The sequence below is a fragment of the Lepidothrix coronata genome, unplaced genomic scaffold (assembly GCF_001604755.1).
Source record: "Lepidothrix coronata isolate B3197 unplaced genomic scaffold, Lepidothrix_coronata-1.0 Scaffold110, whole genome shotgun sequence".
Lineage (NCBI taxonomy): Eukaryota > Metazoa > Chordata > Aves > Passeriformes > Pipridae > Lepidothrix > Lepidothrix coronata.
In genome coordinates this window covers 1,156,448-1,176,250 of record NW_016690290.1, presented here as the reverse complement: position 1 = coordinate 1,176,250, position 19,803 = coordinate 1,156,448, and the positions used below count along the sequence as shown (strand labels likewise).

General features: G+C 45.6%; 1 protein-coding gene across 1 annotated transcript; it reads left to right on the top strand.

The window, feature by feature from the left end:
• Positions 1–2,666: 2,666 nt before the first annotated feature.
• Positions 2,667–19,237, top strand: BBS2 (Bardet-Biedl syndrome 2). The gene is made up of 17 exons (XM_017824360.1): positions 2,667–2,870; positions 4,169–4,396; positions 4,788–4,913; positions 5,189–5,251; positions 6,240–6,317; positions 8,360–8,464; positions 9,360–9,446; positions 10,718–10,853; positions 12,681–12,820; positions 13,615–13,759; positions 14,333–14,504; positions 15,115–15,244; positions 16,057–16,188; positions 16,666–16,803; positions 17,244–17,356; positions 18,048–18,196; positions 18,830–19,237. The coding sequence occupies exons 1-17, from the start codon at positions 2,754–2,756 to the stop codon at positions 18,934–18,936; spliced, it is 2,166 nt and encodes a 721-aa protein (XP_017679849.1). The 5' UTR covers positions 2,667–2,753; the 3' UTR covers positions 18,937–19,237.
• The last annotated feature ends 566 nt before the right edge of the window (positions 19,238–19,803 follow it).

Sequence of the window (19,803 nt, the reverse complement as noted above, 5' to 3'; positions counted from 1 at the left end):
TATATTATTATATTAAATAATATCAGCTTTAAAATATTATATTAAATTAAATTTTTATGTTATTACATTCTATCTGTTATATTATATATACAAAGTTGTTTTCCCCCAGAAGCTGGAAAAGAGCAAACAAAAGAGCAAAGCCTGTCCAGAATATCCAGGAAAGAGGATGGTGATGATCTCTTCCTGGATTTTAAGACCCCCTACTCTAGTGAACAAGCTGAATAATCCTTCAAATTCAGCCACGCTGGTCCTGGCCACACAGCAGCCCCCAGCTGTGCAGCAGTGAAACCCTAGACTCAGTGAGGATTAGATGGGATTTTCCCCCTTATAAAAGTGGGGAAAGGGAAAGACCCCTGTCCCAAGTTCTGCTCAGGACTCAGGACTGGATTGCTATACATTTAGATGTAAATAAATTCTATTACATTTTATTCTTTTATTTATAAAATAAATAAATATAATTTAATTTTGTTTTGTAGATGATGAGCCTTTCAAACGAAGGGAAATGAGTGCTAAAAGCCATGATTTCAATATTAAGAGTTTCAGAGCCAGCCAATTCAAAGTGGCAGCTGTAATTTAACCGTGTTGCAGACGTGCCAAACCCAGTACCATAATTAGTGATGAAAAATAATATTTACAGCTCAAATCATACATATTTGTGAGAAGTTGAAATTTCCATCCATTTACAGTTTTACCAGCTTAAAAAGGTCTCTGAGCTAGTTTTCCCCCCAGCTTTGCTCAGTTGGGTTTGTGGAGCCCTGCAGAGCAATGCTTGGCACTGCTGGGAGGGGAGCTGGGGATTTTTTTCTGTGCCTATGGCAGGAACTAGATGATCTTTAAGGTCCTTTCCAACCCAAACCATTCTAGGATTCTGTGATTTTCCCTGTGAGGGCAGCAGTGTTTGCTGGCTTTGAGCAACACCCCGTTGCGTGCCTGAGTTCACGCTGGTGCTTTGCCTTTGTGCTCCAGTCCCAAACCAGAGCACAGGAGGGGGGTCCCACTGCAAGGCTGGCACAGAGACCCACACTCGCCCCAAACAGAGCCATAAAGGGGAAAAAAACACCCTGTTTAACATGCTGCTCACAACTGCTGCCTCGTTATCCGCAAGTATAATGGCACATTGACGGAGCTGCCAGAAAAACCCGGTAAAAACAATTAAAAAAAAGAGGAAAAGGAGGTGGTCACATTCAGAATCGCGTGATCCCCACTCAAGCAGTGCCTTTGAGAGCCCTCCTTCGCATGCGGGGCAGGGACGCTGCTGCCGGCCAGGGCTGGGCCAGGGCACAAGGAAATGCCAACTGGGACGCGCCTGCCGCTCTCCTGGAAATAAAGGAATCTTCGCCTCACGCAGGGAAGGAAGAGCTGTTGTTCCAGTGTGCCCTTTTCCAAACCCACCTCCTGCTGGGATGGGGGTGATAACCTGCCAGTGGATGGCAGGTGCCGGATTTGAGCACAGTGTGTTTACGGACCCGTGAGGGTTATTGCGTTAAAATATTTCTTAAAGCCAAAATAACTTAAGAACTTTCAAAGTCATGACCTTGAGCCAGGGTTTCCCTATCCAGCCAATGGCTGGGCAGGGAGTGAGCACTGCAGGAGGACTCATGAGGGTCTGGGTACTGGAATCCACACTGGGATGGGGACCGGCACCAGTGCTTACACTACAGCTCTGTGGGGTTTGCCCTCTGGCCCTCCCATTTCCAGCCTCCTCCCAGCACCCCAACGGTCGGATTCTGTATGAACCAGTGCATAATCCCATAAACCTGCGGCACCGATGCTCTGAGGCTGTGCCTTCCCAGCTGCACAGAGCGTTGTACCTCTGGGTTGGGTTCTACTGGTTTGCTGCTCTTTGATTAGAGATACTGCTGGTTTACACCCCTGTGCTGTGAGGGAAGGTGTGAGTAAGGGCAAGTGTGGAGCTGGTGAGGCGAGGGGGCTGGGGACAGAGATGAGGCACCCCTTGGCCCCAGCTGGGTGCTGACCCCACAGAGGAGCCGGACGAGGTGGCAATGGGGGTGTTGGGGACCCCTGCGGCTGCCCAGGGGGCAATTGTCTCTAACCTCCTGCCCCCAGTTCCGCCAGCTGCCCCAGCACTTCCAGTTGCTCCCCCGGTTCTCCTGACCTCTGGAAATGCCCCCCGTAGTTCCACACCTCCAATTGCCCTCCATCTCCCCTAACTGCCCCCTGCATCCCAAACTGTCCCTCAGCTCTCCTGACCTCTGCGTTTGCTCTCCTGGCCCCCTAATTCCCCACCGCAGCTCCCTCAGATGCCCCCTCACACCTCCAGTTACCCCCCCGGCCTTTGTGATCGCCCCCCTACATCCCCCAGTCCTACACTGCAGTTGATCCCCAGCTCCCAGACCTTTGCAACTGCCCCCCCAGTCCAACTCCTGCTCCTGGAACTGCCCCCCCCCTAGTCCCAGTCCCAGTCCCAGTCCCAGTCCCAGTCCCAGTCCCAGTCCCAGTCCCAGTCCCAGTCCCAGTCCCATCTCCCCCAGCTGCCCCTCAGGCCCCCCGTCTCCCACAGCTCCCAGCCCCACCTCCCCCGCTCCCCCATTTACCCTCGGCCTTCCCCCCCCAGATCCCCCCCGTTGGTCTCGCCCGTCGCCGCTGACGCGGCGGCCGCGCGTGCGCGGGGCGGTGCCGGTGCCGGGCCCGGCGGATCCGCGTGTGGGGCGGTCCCGCGGCCCGGCCCGGTCCCCGTGTTCGTCCGTGTCCCTCCGTGCCCCGCCGTGCCCGCTCCGCTCCCCGCTCCCATCATGCTGGTGCCCGTGTTCACGCTGAAGCTGAACCACAAGATCCTGCCCCGCATGGTGGCGCTGGGCCGGTACGACGGGACGCACCTCTGCCTGGCGGCCGCCACGCAGGCGGGCAAGGTAACGGGGCAGGAGCGGCCGCGGGAGCCGCGCTGATCCCCCCGGGCCCCGGGGGAGCCGGGCCGGGGGCTGGCGGCTCGTGTCCCTCGCCCCCCGCAGGCCCGAGCGTCCCCCCGAGGAGCCGGGGCTGTGTGCGGGCGCGGTGCTCGGAGCCTCTGCGGCAGCGGGGAGACCGCAAACATTAACAGCTGGTGACCCGGCTGGGCACTGGCACTGTGGAGAGGCTGTGGAGTCTCCTGCCCGGAGGTATTCAAAAGCTCTCTGGACACAGTCCAGAGCAACACGTTCTGGGGACTCTCTTGGAGTGGTCCCCGCTCCAGTGGTCCCTTCCAACGCAACCCACTCAACGAACCCAAGTTGCCAAGGAAACTTTCACATTTTCTAGCAGTCTGGGTTTTTTTTTTTCAAGCCGTAAATTTTATCATACAGTTCTCAGTCCCAGCAGTGAGCCCTGGCACTGGTACACACCAAGCTCGGTGCTGATAACGGCAGCAGTGCTGAGGTTTCTGTGGGTGATGCACAGACTGCATCTCCTGTGCCCTGTTTGAGTGTGAACCGTAAACATACGGGGTTAGCTACAATCTGAATAATTAACAAAACACAGGTTGAAGCATCAACCCACAGAGGCACTTAGGTGGTTGTAAATACAAACAGGGTTCATCTCTGATGCTTCCCAGCGTTATTATCTTGGAGCCTTTAGGAACAGCACCAAACGTGGGCTTGTCCAAGGCACAGACTGCACAGCCATAAAGCAAAGCTGTTGAGCATAATATCCTGAGATCCTCTGACTTGGCTCCAGATAATTACAGTGACTGAATATTTGGTCAGTGAGAATAAAACCTTATTTATCACAGGCTCCTTTTTAAATTAACCATGCTCACCCACAGATGGAGGTTACAGATATGTACCAGCTAAATTGTCCTAAATGTTTGGGGTGTTTTGCAAACACTGTTACCAGCTGGATGTAATTTGTTTAGTTTGTTGTTGTTCCCTTTGGTTTGCTTTTTTTTGCCTTACTCTGAAGACTCCTCAGTTGTCATTTTCAGAAACAAACAAAACAATGGTGTCACAACTCCACTGGCCAGAGCAGTTTTTCCTGCCATTTCCCTTTTTCTGGTATAGGTTAAAGAATAACTGTGAGAAATATTATTGTCAGCAAAACCCCCAGTCTTTTGTCTTCACCTAGGTTAAGTGAATGCCCTTCTTCCCCATCGCATTTATTATGCAAACAATAGTCTTTACTGTTTGTATACACAGATACATGCTTTGTGTTAATATTTATATCCTGGTTTCTACAGGTTTTTATTCACAATCCTCATGCCCGAGGGCAGAGAACAAGCACAAACCGAATGGTGCCAAGTAACCAAGATTCGGACATTTCTCTTCTCAACATTAATCAAGGGATCACTTGTCTGGCTTCGGGAGTGCTGAACCCTCAGCTGGGTTATGATTGTCTTCTGGTCGGAACACAGACTAATTTGTTGGCTTATGATGTGTATAACAACTCAGATTTGTTTTACAGAGAGGCAAGTTCAATTTAACTGTCTGCTTTTTTTTAGTATCTCCATTGTTTTCTGTTTCTTTCCGTTCCAAAGATCGCAGTTTCTACATTACATTGTCAATTAATTGTGCTTCTGTTCCATGTATTAATTCTACTACTGTATTCAGAACATTTTGTCTGTAGAATATCTGCAATATTTCAAAATAAAGATGTGAATGTGATGTATGTCTGTGTGTGCGAGAGCAAATTTTCATAATATGTCACACATCACCAAGCAAGACAAAATTAAAAAAAATTAACAGGCATTCAGAGCTCAGCTACAACGACAGTGATAATGTTGGAGGCTCTCTCCTTGATTTGTGTACTCTGATGTCTTATTGTCTGCTGTTTCTTTTTCCTTTGATGTTTCTCTGTAGGTTTCAGATGGAGCCAATGCAATAGTTCTTGGAAAGCTTGGAGATATTTCACCTCCACTTGCTATTATTGGTGGGAACTGTGCCCTGCAGGGCTTTGATTATGAAGGAAATGACCGTTTTTGGACGGTAAGGCTGTGCATCATGGTTTTGAAGTTGTTAGAAGATTCTTTCAATGACACTAATTCATCTTGGGTGTTTTTATGTGTGAGTATTAATTTGGTTGTTGATCTTCCTTAATTTATCTCAGACCTTAAATTGTATTTTGGTTGTGCATTCAGTGCTCTCAGATGTTGCTTGAGCACTGTTGGCTGTGTCAACTGTTCTGTTGCAGTTGAGATAATAAAACCAATTCAGCTTCTGACAGCCATCACCAGCACTGAGGACTGTCCTTCTGTTTTCAGGTTACTGGAGACAACGTTCGTTCCTTAGCACTGTGTGACTTTGATGGTGATGGCAAAACTGAGGTTTGTAACCATTTGCACGTTACTTCAGCTGTTCTTGTGGTCTTGTAGGGAAATGATAATAATAAAAAAACTTGGGTTGTCAGGTATTCCTGACTTATATTACCAGTTGAAGTGATCCTTGTGTGGGAGTTGTGCCTTTCCCAGGCTCTGGTCTGGCAGTGACATGCAAAATGCTGAGTCAATGTGTAAGGAGCAGCAGTGCTCTGGCACTCCTTGGGTGGCTAAACTAGTCACATCTGGAGTCTTCACTGCTGCCTGGCTTTGGTGCACTGATTGCTAACTGTAGTGGAAAACTTCTCTCTTTTTAATTCCCTACACCAGGAGCAGTACAATGAAATACCTGTGATCATCAGTTGCAAGGCATCTCTTTCAGTGGTATTTCTTGAATATGCTTAATAAATTCGGTTTTGAATTTAAGAGAAACAACTCACAAGCATCTTAGATGTAAAAGTGAGCTCTTAAGAAGCTGTCCTGTGGAAAGCTTCACTTATAGTTGGTAAAATCAAGAAATTTGCCTTTAGATCCAGTCCTCCTGTTTCTTTATAGTGACATGGGGAAATGAAATAGTCTTTGCTGATTTAAAATGAAGATAACTTGAAACACACATCTTGCTGATATGACGTGAGACAAACAATAGGAATATATATATATATATAATTGCAGGTAAGAATTGTAACACTGAATCTTCTACAGTAAGAAAAGAGCAGAGCCTTAGGGTTCCAAAGTATCTTTTCTCCTTCCTGCCCCAGATATTTCACTATGCTTTTGTAGAGACTGGCTTGACAAAAAAAAATGAGCAACTAATACTTGATCAACAGGAGACTTCTGAAATCTTTTAACTTTTGCTCCACTGGCAACTTTTCAAACATCTGTCAAAATCTCTTCATTGGACTTGGAATATTTGTTTGTCCTCTGGATCCTGGTGTATATTCTTTTTATTTCCTTAGCTTGAATAGCTATTTTTAAGATACACTTTTTTTTTTTTCAGCTTCTTGTTGGCTCTGAAGATTTTGATATCCGGGTGTTTAAAGAAGATGAGATCGTGGCAGAGATGTCAGAGACAGAGGTAAATTACTTGTGGCTAATGTTTATTATAGTTGCTGATGGAGCTGAAAGCGTTGTGTACTCTAAAGCTTCTCTGGTTCAGATTTATTGTGTAGTTAAATAGTTACTTAACTATTTGGCACAGTGTCTATTCTGCTAGAACTGCAAAAGTTAGAGTTTAATAATGTCTTTCGTTACACAGGGGGTTTTTTTGCTCTGTTTATTTACAAACCTTCAGCCAGCTGAGAACAGTGACTATTGTTTGGCTGAAAGTCAGGGCCGTGTCCAAGGGTGATTAAGGTTACTGGGTTGTGATTGAAGCTCTGAGTGTCCTCTGAGCAAAACAATCTCTTCTGCAGATTTCCTCAAATGCGTGGACACAATCATCATGATGTAACTTGCCCCTGTGTGTACCCAGACAGTGCGTGGCAGGGCAGAAGGGGGATGCCCAGGCAAAACTGGAAGTTTGTATTGCAGCTGGAGTTATGCACTGGCTGCCTAAGAAGGGCTGTGGTGACTAAAGTAAGGCATGGGGCAGAAGGGTTTACAGAGGGATAAATAAAAGGTGTAGGGGATGCTCTTTAGCTTAAGAACTGAGAGAGGACCTCCACTGTTAGATTTGGGTTTCTTGGAAGGGAGTAAAAAAGCCTTTTCACAGCATTTAGGAGTGTTCTCAGTCTTCTCATGGCCCTTCTGGAGCCAGGGTAGAGTAAGGGCATGTTACAGGCCTTTGTGCTTAAAGATCTGAGGTCTCCCCCCTGCCCAAGGTGGGACTAGAAGGCTTAGCTATTAAACCACTTAGGGAGAGCTATAAAAGACAAATCCACCGTTCTAGGAAAGGAGGCTTTTGCTATGGCTAGAATTAGAACTGGGCCTGTAACACATCCTGCTATGCAGTGGCCAGTCTGGTCATGTGGTGATTTCTGGTTAAAGGGAAGCTAAAGGTCCCTCACTCTCATGTGTGATTTATTTCCAGATACACGGTAGAATTGTTTTAAATTCACACCTGCAGAGTCTTAGGAGGCCTGTTACAGTCCTACTGTTCTCATTTAGAAAGACACAGCTACACCTAAACCTTTCTTTTTGGGAGGGTAAATCCAGGGAACAATAGCTTTATACACTGTGCTTGGTTTGGAAGTCTTGAACAGTTTGCATTTTGCCTGTAATTTAGAGGGGTTTGATACTTGGGAAAGAGTGTGGAGAAGATTGTGCATGGAAAGGATAAAGGGTTTGCATGTTTTATGCTAAAAAATCCCAAGGAGCACAGTCAGCTGAGTTTAAATAAGAAGTTGGTAAAGAATTTGATTGAAGGAAGTCTCTTGTGCTACGTTGTACAGAAGACCAGACAGATGGTTGCAGTTGTTCCTCTTGACATTAAAATCTCTAGTGCATGGAAAAACCTGCATTTCCAAACACTGAGAACCTTAGCTTAATGAAGAATGGGTCTTAGAAGGAGTGAGAAACAGGCCGAGTTATGACTCTCAGGTGTTTCCCCAGAGCTGTTATTTATTCAGGTAATACCTAGCCTGGTGTTCCAGTTGTGTTCCAAAGAAGTCCAAGTGTGGAAGCTGTTAATTTTTATCTCATTAATCTTGGGCAAAGATTTTCTACCAATAATATCTGTAGGGCTTTCCTAACCCAGGTAAAATTGAACCTTTGACATCCTCAGCTCCTCATGCTTAAGGACTGTTGTGTGTTTGGACTAGTTTTTCACTGACAGTGTGTTAGCACTGGTGACCACAGGAATCCTGTGAGCAGTTGCTGTCTGTGGTAGGAAATACTTGGGCAAAATACATAGTTTGAGGGCAGTTCTGCAATCCTTGCTAAAGTGTGTCCTAACACTGGGAACGCAGCTTGTGTGAGGAAATCCTACAAGGCCTTTGGTGATTTCAAACTGATTTTTAAAAAGTAGTATCTTCAGTACTCGGTGCTTCCTGCAACAGACTGATTTACCATTTAAGTGCTGTAGAGTTCATATGAGAGATTGTGTAGCCTGTTCCCTGTTACTTGAAGTTGCAGAAGTTTTCATTGCTGTGTCCTCTCTCTCCCTCCTTTCCCCACAAGACTATTACTGCCCTCAGCCCCATGTATGGCAGTCGCTTTGGTTACGCTCTTGCTAATGGGACCGTTGGAGTGTACGACAGGACAGCCCGCTACTGGAGGATTAAGGTTAGTCCAGGGTTGGAATAGCATCACTGCAAACTTGAAGGCTGCTAGGAGACTTGGTACCTGATCTCAGGTCATCCTGATGTTATCCTGCCTCCTCAGATGAATTTTGAGCAGAGAACTTAGTGTAACTTTGTTCTTACAAAGTCTGCTGTTTTTATGGGTACATGCAAAATGAATACTGTGTCAGTTCCTTTTGGGCTGTTGGTGATGGCTTAAACAACCTGGATACAACCATACACCTAGGGATTCTTTAACTTCACAGGGTTGTTAAAGTAAGAGAGAAATTTGAATTCATGTTAGAAAATGCCTCTGGCTGTATTGTTGAATCAATAAACTGTTTTTCAGAGACTGAAATCTTGCATTGTCTGTGTTCAAAGTTACTTTTTCTCATCAGCAGCAGTTTGCTGCTCCAGCAAATCAATTTGGCAAGATCCTTTCCTGATGCCCACTTTAATATTCTTAATATGACACAGATTAGAACAGTATATTTAATAGTAATAAGAAAAGATTCCCTAGGAGGTGGTAGGAAGAGGCTCATGGCTGTCCTTGGTGGTCTCATTTTATGACAGTGTTGAAGACCTGATTTTTTTTTTCCAGAGAATTTGCCTTTTTATGGTTTGTTTTTGTGAGTTTAATCATCTGCTTGGATGGAAATGCATTTAAAGGAACAGTCAGGTCCTTTGAGAGCAGTGGACTAGATTTGTAATGCAAGGGCTAAGATTTCACACGTGTGTGTGGCCTGAGAGATAGCAATGCTCAAACTGCCTGTTAAGACACAGTATTGTGTTTCTTTCTCTAATCTCTGTAGCCTCATAGTCCAGTCTTGCATGTGTCAAGCATGTGCTATTCAGAAAACATACTCAAGCCTAATTTGTTCTTTCTTTTCTGTGCTCAGTCAAAAAACCAGGCAATGAGCATACATGCATTTGACCTGAACTCTGATGGAGTGCCTGAGTTGATCACTGGCTGGTCCAATGGGAAGGTGAGTTTATACAGGGGGGAAATGAAGAGCTGTAGGTATGGAAACTGTGTTTGATCGAGGCTGTTAAATTGTCTGAGGAACAGCAATCCAAAAGATTAAAAAGAAAGCCGAGCACTGAAGATCTATTGCAATAAACCCAGTTTGGCTGGTGAGTCCAGTGCCAAGTGCAAGATCAGAGAAAAGCTGCTTCCCCTGCTTAGCTCAGAGTCAGTTGCAAAGGTGTGGCAAGTTGTTTCTGTGGCAGCAGGGATCATATGCCACATCCTAAAGCTCCTGAGTGTCTCTTTTCAGGTGTGTCTTTAGGACATGGTAATAATCCTCTGCAGTGTTGCCTGAGTGTTCCCAAACTACAGGGAAGCCAGAGCAGTTATGTAACAGGAGAGCAGCGTCAGTCTCGGCTGTGGCAGGATTAATCAAGCATTATTTAATTTTATGTAAAGGCATTCTATACAGCTCAGGTTTAGTCTTTTAAACCTGTTCCTTGGTATTCCCCTTTGTCAGAAATGACTGTTTTAACTGCCACATCCCTCCTGGATGCAGCTTGCCAGTTTTTTTTTGTGAAGCTATGCTTTTTCTTCACACCTCTCATTACTGTCATTAGCCTGGGGGAATTTAATAACTTCATATCAAGCTGGCAGTCTGGAGCCCAGATATGTTGCAACTTATGTTGGATTAGGTGATTGTTAAAGAGAGAACCTCTCCTTGCTTTACTCCTGTTCTTTTCCACTGGCAGTCTCTACCCAGCTTGTTGATCTAAAACAGTTCATAGCTCCTAGAAAGAGTAATGCTGGGAGCTGTGCTTTGGAAAATACACAGTGCACAGAACTGAGCCCCCCTCACCCTTCTTCTCCAATGAGAGGTAATTGAAGGTTGTGGTATTTGTGTATAAAAATAATTCCCCGCACAAGGGCTGCAGCCAGGAGGACAGGCTGTAAATACTGCATTGTTTCTGGTTTAGTCCCATCATTGCTGCATTCATATGTGCATAGCCTTCCCAGTGCAGACTTGCAGTCCCTTCCTTTCCTTCCTTGTGTGTAACTTAGGGAAGCATCTCTGAAGAGCAGTTCCCTCTAGCTGAGTCTGCCTGGAGGTCGTTTCTGGATGGTGTTTTTTTCACGCGTGGTGTTCGGATCGGCAGAGCTGCAGCTTCACCTGCAGTTCTGTGAGTGGAGCTGGCCTTCAGTTAACAGCTCAGAGGATGGCATGATGCCTGTTTTGGAGCTGGCCTTTCTGTTCATGCTGAGGCTTGGGACTCTTTGCTGTTGTTGCAGGTTGATGCCCGCAGTGACCGCACTGGAGAGGTCATCTTTAAGGACAACTTTGCTTCCTCAATTGCAGGAGTGGTGGAGGGGGATTACAGGATGGATGGGAGCACCCAGTTAATCTGCTGTTCGGTTGATGGGGAAGGTAAGAGAGTTGTTCAGGATATTAATTTAATACACAATAATATCAGGCACATCACATCATCTCAGATTAGCTAAACATTGTTTTGCTTCCAGCATTTTGTGTGCCAAATTCCCTCGGCTTTATGTGAAGTTAAGGGAATTTTGAGTTACTCTGTCTGGAAACGGGGTTTTGAATATCACCTTCTCTGTGAGAGTCGGTGTGTGTTTCATTATGATCCAAGAAGCCATCAAAATTCATTTGTCTAATGGAAGAAGCCCCATCCTAATGCAAAGATAATGATATTCAGGACAGACTCTGGTTCTTCAGGCTACATTATAATAGATGAATGTATAGGAAATCTTTTTTTTTTTCTGTTGGCCGCTCTACAGTGTTTAGAGAGCTAAGGGTGTGTGTGTTTTGGTTTTCTTCTGCAGGTGGTTTTTATATTAGAAATTTTAGATGTTAACAGTGCTTTGGTTCCTGGAAAATGCTCTCCTGAGAAGTGCTGGATTTATCCCACCATGCATTCAAAAAGTCAGACCTAGTTACTGTGAGAGGAAACAAATATGATCACAGATTATTTAAATAAGCTCAGCATGAATTTACAGGGATGGCTCCAGGAAAGACACTGGTGTGATTATCCGACTGCTTGGCGTCAGTGGCCTGAGACAAGCAGGTCTGGCACAACCCATTTGAAACAAAAGCCTGTCCTTGTTAAATAGCATAGTATTTTGGTGTCTGTCTTAATCACAGGCTGTGGGGATTTGCTGCACTTGGACTTCAGCATATAAACCTTTTTCCCAAGCTTACAGAAGGGGTGCAGTGTAGGCAGTTCTGAAGAACCTTATCCTTACAGAGCTGTGCAGGTTTATATCACTGAACATGACCATCCTTTTCTGATGGGTCCATTGTAAACAAGCCTTGGCACAATGGGGATCCCTTTAGGCCTTACTAGTTGGTGTGGCTGGGATTATACAAGCAATGTCATTAGAGCATCCTTTCACATGAGGTGTTCTGTATTGCACTGTGTTTTCTCTCTTGCTCTCATTTTAAATGAATGATTCACCCAGAAATAATAAAATGTGTCCTTTCATCAGTGGGCAAGCTGAATGCAACTTTTTGTGGGGCAGCAGTAATACACAGTTAGGCAGCATATTCTTTGCAGGTGTAAGACTTCTGTCCCTGGCTTTCATTGTCAGGTGCAATCAGCACACAGCCCTAAAGCAAAATGGAAGTTTAGAGCAAGTGCCTTTGTCTCATCATCTGTTCAGGTGCTCTGTCTGCACAGACACTTAGAGATATGTCCAGAACTCTGTGCTCCACTGCACTACTGGGAAACAGGTTGTACCCCTTGAGGTGAAGTATCCCTTGATTTGGGGAAAAACTGCTGTGGGTAAATCTTGTTTCCTGGCTGATTGACAGTGACTTACAGTCCCTTCCAGACAGCAACCCTCTGACCAGCTCTAGAAATCCAGGTACACATTTTACTAATTTTCCATAATTGCAAACTTGCCTAAGCACCTGAAAGAATGATTGTAGTGGGAATCCTCTTGCAAAAGGACTGGGTGCTGCACTTGTCTGGCCAGGTGAGTACAGCTTAAAGGCAGGTTGGCAATTCACTCTTTTTTTTTTTTTTTTTTTTATGTGCATTTATCTTGTCCTGATCACCAAGAAAGCCAGAGCCTCTGTGGGTCTAAATCAATGCTCAGGTCTTCAGCTGAGTAGTACCATCTGAAAACCAGATTTAGTGTCTTCTGCAGAGGTGATAGAAGAGAGTCTTGTTACAGAAAGTTTTGGGGAGGCTGGGAAAGGCTTTGCTGAAACTGGCTGTGTTTTGTCTCTGTACAGTCCGAGGCTATCTGCCAGGAGGGGAGGAGATGAAAGGAAACCTAATGGATACGAGTGCTGAGCAGGATCTGATCCGAGAACTTAGTCAGAAGAAACAAAATCTGCTGCTGGAATTAAGAAATTATGAGGAAAATGCAAAGGTACAACTTAGATAATGTGTAGGACCAAAACACACCTCCCGTTGTTATAAATCTGGAGTAATCTGGGAAGTGGTTGTGGGGCAGTCCAGACAAGTCAGAGCTGTAACCTGTCAGGGTGCAGCGAGATTGTCTGCTGCGGGTTCCTGCTTATGCATTTGGCTTGTTCCTTGTGCAAGTTCAGAACTTGCTTTTTGTATTTTAATAGACAACACTTTCCTTGCTCCTTCCTCTTGCCAGAGCAGTTGTGTTTGGAGCTGGATTCCCTTCAGCCTTGGCTTGTGACTGCAAATTGTAATTTTCAGTGCGTAAGCCAACTTGGGAGTCAGAGGGGATCGTGTGAGAGGATCAGGTCACTGGGTGAGGGCTGGGAGCACTGCCAGGGTGTAGGAAAAGCACTTGTGGCTTGATGGTGAACGTGCAGAAATAAAGAGTTTCAAAGATAGTCTGAGGAAAGAGCAAACTCGTAATTGAACAGCAAACAACCACCATAGCAAAAGCTTGGAATTCTATGAGCTTGTGCTTAAAACTGATATATGTTAAGTGCTTTTCTGAGTACAGGTTTGGGTACAGAGCTGAGCTCCATCAACGGTAAAGCACCCAAAAAAATTGCATCCAAGCGTCCATAGCTCTGTGCCTAATGCAGCTGCCACTCACAGCTGTGTGAAGTGTCTGGGCATTGCTGTAATGAGACCTTCTTCTGCAGGAAAAGAGAACTTACTTATGTGTCTGTGTTCTAGGTTTCTTGACTGGAAATCTTGAAATTCTGATACTGAAGGGTGTGTGTTTTCTAACAGGCTGAATTGAACACTGAGTTGAAGGAAGCTGATGGGCAGAGAGGTGTGATTCCAGCAAACACCCAACTCCAGACAGCCCTCTCAGTTAATCTGGGCTCTGACAGCCAGTCTGCCCATGTGGAGCTGTGTATTTCCACCACAAATGGTGAGTGGTAACCTGCAACCTTTGACATTCATTTCATGTAAATTCATGCAAATTTTTAGTTATATTTAGCTTATGGTTTGCATGTCTCCCCTTTGTTGTCTATAATGTCCCCTTTGTGGTTTCTTTCCTTGCACAGAGTTTTGAATCAAGCTGTGTTCCTTTGTTGGGTCTCAGGGGAAAGGAGTTTGATGGAATTTGCTTCTTGTTATCTGTTATATTCCAAGGCAATTAACATTTAACTTGGATGAAACCAGTGTTGGTGATCCCTGCAGCACTCCTTGTGTTGATTGTAAACATTAACCTGCAGCTGCATTAGTGAGAGTGTTGTGTGAATGCAACTGGACTTCAGCTGGCTTTATATGCAGACTGGAGCTACCCCAAGATAGCAAATTTACCTAACACCAGCCATGCAGTTAGGCCCAGATGTGGTGGTCCTGGTCACCTGGCATGTTTTCACAATTCAGAGGAGGGGGTATAGAGAGTTTACCATGCTGAATTCTGAAAATAGTGGTGAGTTTGTTGCCAGAGGACAGCTTTTAATTTAGGAACCGCTTTTTCTTCCTTGTTGCTAAGACACAATCATCCGTGCTGTGCTGATCTTTGCTGAGGGCATATTTGAAGGAGAGAGCCACGTGGTGCACCCCAGTCTGCAGAACCTCTCGAGCTGTGTTCGTGTTCCCCTTACTCCACCCAAAGATGTCCCCGTGGATTTGCACATCAAAGCCTTTGTGGGTTACCGGCACAGGTGAGTTGGGATCCCTGCTGCTCTCCAGGGCTCACTGTGTGACCAGGACACAGCAGTGACCTGGCTTCAGGCTTGTCCCTTGTGAAGTGCACCGTTTGTTCTATTACTGGAAGGAGAGCTGGAATGCTTTCTTAAAAACACTCTTGCACCTGTGATGCTGAGCTCTTCAGATAAAGTCTGAATGCCCTCAAATCCCTGGGTGGGGAGGTGGGTTTTGAGAGCGAGCCATCCACTGCAGAAAGAATGTGTGGGACTGAATTCCCTTTTTGTTTTCTCCATTTGTCTTTATTTTGCTTTTAGTAAGACTTCAGTGAACTTGGAAAGGAAATACCCAATCACATAGTAAAATTGTAAATGCATTAGCCTAGAGAGTATGTTCCAGTGGAAGGATTATTAAAAATGTCAGCAGTGGGGAGGAGTCTTACAACCTGTGATAAGCCTGGAATTTCTGAGTTCTGGTCTTTCTTCCTGGGAAGCAGTAAGCAGCTGATTATGGAACTGGAGGCTGCTGATACCAGTACCCAGCTAAAAAAGAACCAGGAACCATTGCAATAGGTGAATCCCTGCTGTGTTAGTAAGTGTCTCTGTTTTCCCTTTGGCTTGCTGCCAGCACCCAGTTCCACGTGTTTGAGCTGACCAGACAGCTGCCCCGCTTCTCCATGTATGCACTGAGCAGCCCGGACTCAGCCACGGAGCCCCTGAGCTTTGTGAACTGTACCACGAATGAGAGGCCACAGAGGGTGAGTTTCTGCTCTGATTCCTGTTTTGCAGTCCTTCACAGGTGGAGGGTTTGCAATCAGCTTGACATTTCCAATAGCAAAGGAAAGGTTATTCCGTGAACAGCCTGTGTATTGCAGCTTTTTTTCTGTCTCTAAAAGATGCCTCCGTTGAGGCATTCCCAGCATCAGGAATTTCTGCAGGAACTAAAGGCCTCAGATCACAAGGTGTTTAAGACATTATCTTGTTTGCTGTGTGCTGGCTGATGGAATGCCAAGGGCAGGAGCCTGGTAGTGAGTGTTGAATTTGTAAATGAGCAGGGAACAGGAAAAAGGCAGCAGAGTGCCCAGGTAATGGCTCGCTTTGGAAACAGATAAGCAGCAGTGTTGTAGCTTTGGTTCCAGAAGATCTGAATTGTAGGATGGCAGTAATTAGAGCTGGTCGTTTTCCTCACTGTAGGACTCTGCCATATTTCCATGACCTTTACTGCATTAAATGGCCAGGACAAAAAACAAGATGAAACAAAGTTTTAACTTCTTGCAGTAGAACCAAGCCTTGCTTCCCAGCTTTCTCTGGTCTCCAGACCTGGGCTTATGTTTTGTCCTTAGGCTGTGGTCTCTGGTTGTTGGATTTGATTCTTTTGGGAATATTCAGCTTTGGTGCAAGGATTCAACTCTCCTCATTCTGAAAGGTTCATGGCATGGGATTAGGGGATGAAATTTAGTAAATGAATTTTCCAGGGTGTCCTGGTGCACGTCATGTGCAGGGACATTGTGTGGTTCCCCAGGCTTTACACACAGGGGATTGCTGATGCTCTTAATTTTATTTTTGCAAGATCGTTATGTGGCTGAATCAGAGCTTCTTGCTGCCAGAGGATGCAGAGTTTCAGAGTGCTCCCTTTCAGGTTTGCTTCACCTCCCTTCGTAATGCAGGTCAGCTTTGCATCAAAATCAAGCCTGGTGGAGAGGTGAGTACCTTCATGGGCAAGGGGAAACTCTCCTAATTATAATCCAGTGAAACTTAAGGGTGAGGGACAACTGAACAAGCAGAGAAAGTACTCATGTTATAGGGTTGCTTTTGGAAACTTTTGGGTCTGTTTATTGTTAGTGGGTAAAATCCCAGGGCCTGTTAGTGAAGTAAACTTCTTAGCCTGCAGATCTGTAGGAAGGAGGGTATTTGTTTCCTCACAGCCTGGTTTCAGGGAGCCATAATGTGAGGCACAAAGGTTGCCTGTAACTTCTGCACTGGTCCTTTGTGCACACAGATGCCTCTCTATCCCAAGCCTGAATAAAAGCCCCTTTGAGATCGGTGTCTCCTTGTCTCCTGGAAGCTGTAGAGCTTGCCCATGCAACAGTTTTGCCTCTTGGTAAAGGACCTGCTTTGAGGTGCTGGCAGATGTTCTGGCATGGAGGAGTGCTGAAGTGCTTTCTCTCCTTTCTGCCAGATTTCCATCAACACAGATGACATTGATCTGGCTGGGGACATTGTGCAGTCCCTGGCCTCCTTCCTGGCCATTGAGGATCTGCAGGTGGAAGCAGATTTTCCCGCGTACTTTGAGGAGCTGCGGAAGGTGCTGGTGAAGGTGAGGAGGCACTGGGCATTTCTAAGCTGGCAGATGAGCAGTCACTGGGAGCATTTTATGAGGGGATCTCTAAACTGCTTTATCTTTGTGGAAACCAACCCAGCGGTGGCTTGCTGTATATTCTGTGGGACACCCTCGACTTTGGGTCTGTTCTTTGTTCTGTAGAACAGGCCCGTGGACCCCAGCTGTCTGTTGTTTAGGATGATGTAGATGTGTTGTCTGGGAGTTTGGGTTAGGGCATGAAATGTGTATCTCAGCCTGCTCACCCCCTTCCAGGGGCCAAGGTGCTGCTCTGGCAGCTGGGGTGAGGGGAAGGAGAATGGTCTCAGGGATGCTGGTAGTTAAGTTGTGATGTTATTTCCTATTTCACTGGGCCAGGGTTTAGCCTGTGTGCCCAGGGTGCCCAGGACCCTTGCTCAGGAGCTGCTTGCCTTGGACAGGTGGATGAACACCACGCTGTGAATCAGAGGCTCACTGCTGACATGGCTGAACACTCCAACCTCATCCGCAGCATGCTGGTCCAGGCGGAGGACGCACGGCTCCTGGGAGACATGTGAGCCACTGCTGCCTAGCTCGTGTGCTTTGGGTTTAGAACAGCCAGTCTTTGCTTTTCAGGCAGAAAAGAGCACAAAAAACTATTGATGTGATACAGGAGTTGCCTAGTTACAGCTTTTGATGTAGAATTGTACCTTTGCTGGTCCCACCATGAGCTGTCTTTGAACCTTGTCTCGTTCTTTGGGTGGAAAACCAGTCAAGGCAAAGCGAGAGGGCAAGGGTAGGGCTTAGTGTAGAGCAGGTGAGGTGAATCTACTTCAAGATGGCGAGATACGTTAGAAAAGATACATGAAGGGAAGAAGGCAGGAAAAGCTGTCTGTGGTATGTGAACTTTCTAGAACAACAAGAAATGTTAGGTGTGTTTTCTCTCCAGTTTGCTGTGTTCTGCTAATGTCTGAGCTTCACTGTGAAGAGCAACAGTGTCTGAGCTACTGCAGGGCAGTGGTACTTTCACTGAGGAAAGTGGCATCTCCACCTTGTTTTGCTGGGTAAAATAACTGCAATAGACCACTTTTTTTTAGAAGTAAAATGATGAGTATAACTGGCATGTTTAGCCAAGTCTGTTGTCTCATAGCTGGCAGACTGTGGTAGCCATCACAGCCACGTATTGCTGCACCTTTACACTGACAAACCAGGAGTGACTTTCTTGTCCACAGAGACGCAAATAACTGGACCAATTGTTCCCCCAGGAAAAACATGAAGACACGGTACATTGAGCTGTATGACCTGAACAGAGACTTAATAAATCAGTACAAAATTCGTTGCAACAACCACACGGAGCTGTTGAACAATCTGAAGGCTGTGAACCAGGCGATCCAGAGGGCTGGGCGGCTGCGGGGTGAGTCTGTGATTTTGGAGGGATCAGGGAGTCTCAGGCCCTGGTGAGGCAGATGGGATGTGTCCCAGAGGCCACCTGGGTTAGTTAAGTGACCTCAGGCTTTTTGGCCCGAAACTCAAGTAGTAGAAATAATCTTCCTTTTTTCAGTCGTAGCCCATTGCCTGTGCCAGTCAACTGTGAGCATCCAGTATATTCTGGGATCACAGTTTTAGAAAGAACAGTTTAAAGTAGTTTCCAGCTTTCTGAATGATACAGAAATTCCTAGTTCTGTTGAACATAATTCTAAAAGTAGTATTTCAGTTCTTAGTTTATAATTCTGCTTTAAAAAAAAAGCAACTACCAGCTTAAGCAGGGCTGTTTTATCTGTATTATCAGTCCTGTAGGTCTTTTGGGAAGGAGGTACTTTTCTGTCCATAGCATTCCCCTTCCAGTGAGTCCTTTAAGCTCTCCTAAAACAGAACTACAGATGATTGTTCTTTAAAGAAAGGTTTTTATTTATGTATTAGAAAAAAGGAGGTGTTTCACCATGTGTTTAAAAAATATCTGGAAGAAATCCCTCAATTTTGAGACTGGATCGAATAAGCATTTTTACCAGTTTCCTACTCAGTAACTTTCCTTTTTGTCTCTTTGCAGTTGGCAAACCCAAAACACAGGTGATAAGTGCTTGTCGGGATGCAATAAGAAGCAACAACTTCAACACCCTGTTCAGGATAATGCGTGTGGGAACAGCCTCTTCCTAAGGAGGGAGCAGCAGTGGCACAGAGGCACATAATGGGTGACAAGCAGTTCATTCAGTCTCCTACTCCACCGTAGGGGGAAGGAATTCCAAAGGTAGCATTGTAGTTAAGCTGTCAGCTGGAAAATATGTGGGCCAAAGCTTCATGGGGAGAGCATCAGAGCTTAAGTGCAGATGTGGTGTTTATGCAAGACAGAGGTATAATGTTCAAGCAGTTATTTTTCTTACAGTAACTTATTTATGTATTTATATATATTTTGTAGTTAAGGCATTGACCTTTTCCATTAAAGCATAAACTGACTTGAGTGCTTTTGTTTTGATTTAGCTGGGGAGATGTGTAGTGTTAAGTTTATTTGTTGAAAAAATCCAACCCAAACCACTTCTCTGGCTTTTGCTGCATGGTCTCTGTGCACTTGAACTCCCCGTGCTGGAGAATCCCGGGTTTCATTGCAGGGATGTGTGGCTCTTCAGGGAAACTGCAGTGCAGTGCACTAGAAGCACCAGAGGGTGCTGGCTCCTTGCTGGCTTTTAAGCCAGACCTTTGACAGCCATCCAGTTCCATGATGTGTGCAGGTAGGAAGTGCTCTGTTTCATATCCGACACTTCCCCACGCCTGGATTGCAGGAAGTTTTGCTTCCAGCTACTGGTTCTGTGCTACAGCTGGAAAAACTGCAGCTCCTGAGGTGGGCAAGGGTGCATTTCAGGAACAACAGAAACAAACTACACACCCAAGCTTGGTGCATACTCATGAAGAGCTGGCAGTACCTAATGGGATCAAAAGAAGAAGGTACAGAAAACTCATTTGGTTCCTGGCTCAAACCTGTTTAATTGCGGAATCTCTTTGAATTGGATTACAATATTACAGTAAGGC